The following is a 7825-nucleotide window of genomic DNA, read 5'->3' on the forward strand; positions in this document are numbered from 1 at the left end:
GAAAAACTGTTACTTCAGAAGAAGAAAAAATTGTCATTGTGTAAAAAAGTGTTTTTTTTGTCATCTGTACAATAAAATATGTAATTCCAATCCTTAACATAACCTGTAACGAAGACCTCATCTCTGAGGATAGATAACGTATTTACCTTAATAAGTGCCCTGGGTGCTGAGCAATTTCAAAGAGTATGAATGATTTTAAAATTCTCCAAAAAAACCAAAGTAAATGCTTTTTTGAAGAAAGTCATTAAATTTTTGTGAAAGAATTTGTAGGGTGCTTTGACTAGAATAATGATAAAGGGGCACTTATTAGGACAAATATGATATATTTTTATATACAATTTTCTATTTTAAGATACTGTAAATACATAACACTTTGATACATTTATTGAATGATCTATAAAACAGATATTTTTGCTCTCTTGCCAAAATTTAGTGGCAGTGGTAATTAATAAGAATGGTGATATATCGTTTAATAATGACATGGTTTTGTGTGTTTCAGTGGCAGAGCCAGGGGCTGGCTTTGACTCCCGAGGAGTGGGTCTCAAGATCCAGAAGAAACTCCTTGGAAAAATGTCAAGCAAGTCGATCGCAAAACACTTTATTGATGACACCACAAGTAAAGTTTTAGATGCAGCCTACAAAATCATCAAGGAATATTCGAACAAAAAAGACGCCGAGAAGATGATGAAATATCTCATCAAAATTGTCGTAAAAGTTGGAATATTGTATCGAAATGACCAATTCAATGCAGAAGAGCTGGCAATGGCCGATTCATTCAAGAAAAAATTCCATTCATTATCTATGACAGTCATTAGTTTTCACGAAGTGGAGTTTACATACGACTCAGTCTTTCTGAAGTCGAGCGTTGAAGAGTGCAGACAAATGCTTCAGACTCTGATAGAGCGTCATTCAACAGACAAGACGAAAGGACGGGTAGACCATGTGTTCCATTCGTTTTGTGACGAGAGTCTAATGGATGTGATTTTCGCACCTGAAGGAAAATGCCGCGATTTAATGGAGAGTATAGTGACAAATTTACGAAAAATGATGGACGAAGGAAATTTATGATAACTTCATCACCCAAGTTATCATCACCCTGACTGATCAATACACGCTAGAGACTTCACCGTTTTACAAAAGATTGTCTGCAATCACCAATTTCATTTGTACAAATGTATACAAGATATATGAAATAGGTTTGTGTATGAATAGCAAATAATTGACCATTCCAGGCACGGAAATAATAAAAACCGTGTAGAGCTTGAAATATACATGAATGACGCTCTCCCTTCCCATCACTTATGTCCCCCTCGTCTCTCTTTTTTGTGAGTTATCTCCCTTTATTTCAACAAGTATTCTTTGGATGTGTTCATTGTCATTTTCTATGTCTCTCCAAGTATAATGTATAACAATTGTAGAGGTGTAGATATATATTGTGAAACTAATTTTATTGCTTATTCCTAATGTCATTCACTAGCTATTAAGATATGCAAAATCCCATGCTGTTTGATCAAGTCTATCAGAAAATCGTGTTTATTTCATGTTTTGTATTATGACCAAGGTCAAGGTATTTGGATTCTATTTAAAGAAACATTGATGTTTAAATTGGCAGCATCATCCAGAAATTTTATGAAATCAATATAGTGAATATCATGAATGCTTTCAAATTAACTCAATTTGTTTTTAATTCATATTACATTTATGCAATAAAAAACAATGATTTTGAATTAATGCTTTCAATACTGTCAGACAAAAACAGAAATCGATATTTGTGGTGCCGAGGATCGAGCCCTTCATTTTGAGTTATTTATGAGTGTCTCTGACTATACATGTTTCCATAAACACACAATGTGTTTGTTTGTCATCAGTAGATACATAATGCAGTAAAATAAAATACACTAAATTCTTTGCATGATAATTCAAACATTAAAAGCAATTTTCAATAAATGTTGCTGTGGTGGATTTAAATGGGAAATAAATCATACCAACATTTTCAAAAAAGTAGTTAAGGAACCCCGTACCACTGCCAAAAACTGTAACTACACAGTGAAACTGATTTCCAGTCATTCCAATAGTTATGATAAAACATTTCTGAAAAGAAAACCATACCTTGCGGAAATTTGATGAAAAATGATATAGAGATAGATTTAACAAAAGTACTCAATAACAGTTTCAGAGTATAAATAAAGTATGTGGCCAATCAGGAGTCGAACCTTAATCGACTTCAGATTGTTATACTGTCGCTCAAACTGACTGAGTTACACGGTCAACAGGAAGTGCTCTGGCCCAGCAGTATTACAGTTATCGACAAAACGAAATTAAGGGGAGGTTACTCTATACATGAAAAACCAGAGTGCAGTGGGACGGATCCTTAAATGATAGCAATCTGGCCATTCACTGCACGCACATTTTGTACCCCCTGTCAAAATATGATCCTCAGTGTGCCTTGTGTATCATTTTCCTAGATGAGTTGGACACTGTGAGACCTGTATTCAATCTTTTATGTGTGGTGATGATTGGTACTTAACTATTGATTGACTGCACATTTAGAATGAATACAAGAATGCATGAAACTATAAAATTAAGTAAAAGAGTGCTATAGAGAAGGGCAGATAACTCTAATTCAAATTACAAATATAATGTGTAATGTAGCATGTATCCTTAATGAAATGACTTTTAAGGCTCCAAAAGCTCTTGGCCTCTGTCCACGTCAGGGATTGACAATTATGTAGCCATATTTTGTAATGATTAGCTTGTATTTTTTTTCTTTTCATTTTTTTTTTTTTTTCATGTCATATAATTATGTAAGTAAAGGAAATCAAGTACTTCAAACATGTAACTGGTTTGCCATGTTTGTACTTTCTTTAAATGTATTTATGACACAAATTCAGATCTGAAAATAAGTGACTAGTGCACAATCAAGTGGATTAAGTCAATTCCATTGTTGCCTTATTTTAAAAGAATTTTATTTTGTCTAGGCTCCCAAGTGCTTTAAACTTTCTGTAAAAAAAAACACCCAATGCAAATTCAAATTGAAATGAAAAGTTTTGATATTGTTCCATTATCTGTAGACTGGTATAGTAATATCATTTATCTCTGAGGGTGATTTTTATTACCGTCTTCAGACCAGATATAAACTCCTACCCGAGGGTATTGCTGTAAAATCTCGTGTAATTTTACACATTATCTAGTTGAAAGTATAAGTCAATGTTACGGTTGTGTTAAACATCTATTGGTACGACTATTTAACAACAATTTAACCTTGAAACCAGGTATTTTCCAGCAAATTTTGCTACGGAATAAGGTATATCAAGCAATTTTACCTAAAGTAAAATGTTTTTCCTTCAATTTTGCTTCAGAATAATTACCATATTACAAAAAGGATTTTACCTCAGAATAAGGCATATTCTAATAAGTTTTTCTTTAGAATCAGGTGTTTTCCGGTAACTTCACCTGAGATTAAAGGTATTTTCAGTCATTTTACTCTTGAGTTCTATACCTGCCTTATACGTGTATGTGCAATGATATACGTGGGATTTTATGGACAGCCTATATATAGGGTAGAAGTGGTCTACAGTGGTGTTACGTTACAGTGTACAGGGTGATAATTACTGTTCTATGAAATATAACAACGATATATGGCAGTCACAATATTGGCTTGATGTAACATTTACAGACATTTTGTATCATTGGTCTGCAGGGTTTTTGTCTAAATAGAATTGTCATTTGTATTATTTTCAGCATGTTCTACAAAGTCCTTCTCTTTGCTGATATTATCGTAGACTTTTCTGTTTTTACTCCAGTGTGATCAAATATTGCTTTTGTGCTGACATAATTGTCATTAATTCCTCAAAGAATGTCAAATTGTGGAGAGTTTAAAAGAGGTTGGTCTGGGTTTTAAGACCAGATCAAGAACAAATGTTATCTATTAACTGGCAATAAAACCACAGGTTTAATTAAGTATGGTTTGACAGCCATGGGTATAGCTGGCTATTCAATGTTATATTATCTCTGTATGATATGTGGCAGATCCTTCGGAGATCATTTTACAAAAAAGAAACAATCATTTGTTATACACACAAAATTGTTATTTCCAATTTTAACAATGTTTAAGGAAATTGATGAAAAACTATTTGCTACTCAAAGGGGAATAACTCCTGTACATACAAGCACAAATATCTACTGCTATTATTTCTTAAATAAATTATCCTCATTTATGTCATCTTTACTTAAGTATTACGTCTTTTGTAGAATAGTTTTCCTTTTAATCAAACTACAAATTGAAAATGCTTACTGTACACAGCAAGAACAAGAAACCTTATATAAAATATCCCGTTTTTTATACATGTACAAGTTAGAACACTTTCTCATACTTATATTCCATGCAATATGTAATATATTTACACACTGTATATGTAAAATTAATTCGACTTTTCTGTTCTGTTAATTTCTTGAGTGATATTAAATGTACCTGGTATTGTTTCATTTGAAAGTTACACACATCAGAAACCTGTAATCGTTTAACTTGTACTACCAGTAATATCACAAGAATCTCAAAACGTTTTGAAGTTTTATTTTTGTTCAAGATGATGAAAATGGTTCGATAAATATAATGGGAACAGCCAGGTAGTCAGATAGATGTTGTAAAACACCTCATGTCATGGCTTGCCAGACCTTTGATGACTGATTTACAACCAAAAAAGTTGTTTCCAGTATACAGCTTATTTTATAGTAGTCTTGATTGTCCTGTTTTTGTCACATGACAGTGGTGATCAACATATTTCTGTCATATCATGTTATCGGGGATTTTCAGAACACTTATAATTTACATCCATCCTTTAGGTCATGTTGTTGTATTGTTTTGATAGAGAGGAATCTTTTTTTACCTATGAATAACTGGATGAAAGTTTGTTAAAAATCAAATTGTAACGACAAAAAGAATATGTGTGAGTGTTCATTTGATCAATCCTGATATAAAAAGTCCTTAGTTCAACCTGGCCGGGAACATTTTGGTTTCTGTTTAAATTTTTCTCAGAGCATCTAAATTCTGAAAAAAAAAAATCTGTAAAAAACATTGGAAGTTGTGATTTGAACACATCTGTAAAAAATGACAAACTAACATTTTATATTAGTGGCATCATTAATTTTGGCCCGATGGAACTCTTCACCTGGACATACCATATTTATCCCGCAAAAAACCCCAAGGAGGGCAACATGTAATCTCTTACTCCAAGTAAGGGTGGGCTTATTGCAAGACAGTAAAATATATAATTTGTCAGTGTTTCTTTTTTAGTCTTTTTTACAGGGGTGGGCTTATTACCAGGCATGGGCTTATTTCCGAATAAATACAGTATGCTATTGGTCAGCTTACAAAACATATTAAATCTGTGGGAAAACTATGTTTTGTGGCAGTTTGTATGCATGAGAACTTACTCCAGCTGTGTCATCATGGCACATTCATGCTGTAGACGAGTTTGTTAAAAAAAAAAAGAAATGTTATTATCTCATTTTTTTGCTGTAATAGGTAATGATGGAGATGTGCAATTTATTAATACAATATAGTGTGTAGTGTTTCTTACAGACCAAGTTTAATGTGAAATGTTAATACAGACAATTTAGGATATAAGGTAAAATCTTTTTCGATACACATGTATATGCATGGTTATGTAAAAAGTGATCAACTAAATACCTGAAGTTTAGGGGTTGGCAATAATATTGCAATATTTGTCTAGCAATATATATATATATATTGTAGTAGGATTTTGAAATGGCAGTATATTGCATTATTTCTTCAGCTAATTATTTGAAATAACTTGACAGAATTTTTGTTCAGATCAATATTATCCAAACCATGTTTATTTGGTGTGATAAATTAGAAAACGATATGAAACAGTATTCAATTAACATTAAAGCTTGCTGAACTGCATGCTCAACTCTTGTATTTTCTATATAAAACCATTATAAACACACTGCATTTCAAAAAGTACAAATATGTTGTGCTAATGATAAGTGCTTACAATACCCAACCCTATCGGAGGTTCACAGTGTGGTGATAGACAAGTCAGAATTTAATCAAATCAGGAATCAGTCACAGATCATTAAGATTGGTTCTTGAATTAATTTGATAAACCTGTTCAGTTGTGGTAGAGTTTTTTATACACTTCAAAAGTATGTGCCGATACATAGATAGAAGTTGAACATGGCAATATTTATTGTTTAGATATTATGTTTACAGAAAATTTGAAATAATTTCTTCCACAATAATAATATTTTAAGTTGAGTCTGGATTATCAAATTACACCATAGCACAGCTGTTCATGGAACAGCATTGTCTGTTATTGTATTTTGTCCGAAATCAACCCATAATTGTCAAAAGGTGGAGATGAACCAAATATATTGTGTATCTGTATACATGATGATTGATTTGACTTAAATATTATAATTATCTAAATACAAGCCCCTGGCAGACTTCAGATTTGTCTGGAATTTATTATTTTCAAAAGCAAATACATCTACCAGATTTGGTCAAGCTCAAAACACTGACCAGAACCATTCACACATCATTGAGCTATTGGCAATACAATATCTGATTGACACACATCAGAGAATGGCTGTCCACTAAGATGCAACAGAGAATGACTGACTATAAGATATGTTAGAGAATGACCAATTCCCTGAGACACAACAGAGAATGGCTGTCCATAATGTCCCACTAAGACACAACAGAGAATGGCTGTCTATTACATGTCCCACTAAGACACAACAGAGAATGGCTGTCTATTACATGTCCCACTAAGACACAACAGAGAATGGCTGTCCATAATGTCCCACTAAAACACAACAGATAATGACTGTCTATTACATGTCCCACTAAGACACAACATAGAATGACTGTCTATTACATGTCTCCCTAAGACACAACAGAGAATGACTGTCTATTACATGTCCCACTAAAACACAACAGATAATGACTGTCTATTCCATGTCCCACTAAGACACAACAGAGAATGACTGGCTATTACATGTCTCCCTAAGACAACAGAGAATGGCTGTCTATAATGTCCCACTAAGACACAACAGAGAATGGCTGTCTATTTCATGTCCCACTAAGACACAACATAGAATGACTGTCTATTACATGTCTCCCTAAGACACAACAGAGAATGACTTTCTATTACATGTCCCACTAAAACACAACAGATAATGACTGTCTATTCCATGTCCCACTAAGACACAACAGAGAATGACTGGCTATTACATGTCTCCCTAAGACAACAGAGAATGGCTGTCTATAAGATATGTTAGAGAATGACCTATTCCCTGAGACACAATAGAGAATGGCTGTCCATAATGTCCCAATAAGACACAACAGAGAATGGCTATCTATTACATGTCCCACTAAGACACAACAGAGAATGGCTGTCCATAATGTCCCACAATGACACAACAGCGAATGACTGTCTATTACATGTCCCACTAAGACACAACAGAGAATGACTGGCTATTACATGTCTCCCTAAGACAACAGAGAATGGCTGTCTATAATGTCCCACTAAGACACAACAGAGAATGGCTGTCTATTTCATGTCCCACTAAGACACAACATAGAATGACTGTCTATTACATGTCTCCCTAAGACACAACAGAGAATGACTTTCTATTACATGTCCCACTAAAACACAACAGATAATGACTGTCTATTACATGTCCCACTAAGACACAACATAGAATGACTGTCTATTACATGTCTCCCTAAGACACAACAGAGAATGGCTGTCTATAAGATGATGTCCCACTAAGACACAACAGAGAATGACTGGCTATT

General features: G+C 33.6%; 1 protein-coding gene across 6 annotated transcripts in view; it reads left to right on the top strand.

Moving 5' to 3' along the window:
• LOC110453741 (tumor necrosis factor alpha-induced protein 8-like) overlaps nucleotides 1-6473 on the top strand; it is a 111812-nt gene extending 105339 nt beyond the window's left edge. For all 6 annotated transcript variants that reach the window (XM_021502850.1, XM_021502848.1, XM_021502854.1 and 3 more), the window contains one exon: nucleotides 500-6473. In XM_021502850.1, coding sequence (XP_021358525.1) covers nucleotides 500-1068 — 569 coding nt within the window. In that variant the 3' untranslated portion in view covers nucleotides 1069-6473. The remainder of the gene's footprint in view (nucleotides 1-499) is intronic.
• The last annotated feature ends 1352 nt before the right edge of the window (nucleotides 6474-7825 follow it).

This window comes from Mizuhopecten yessoensis, unplaced genomic scaffold (assembly GCF_002113885.1).
Source record: "Mizuhopecten yessoensis strain PY_sf001 unplaced genomic scaffold, ASM211388v2 scaffold7493, whole genome shotgun sequence".
Lineage (NCBI taxonomy): Eukaryota > Metazoa > Mollusca > Bivalvia > Pectinida > Pectinidae > Mizuhopecten > Mizuhopecten yessoensis.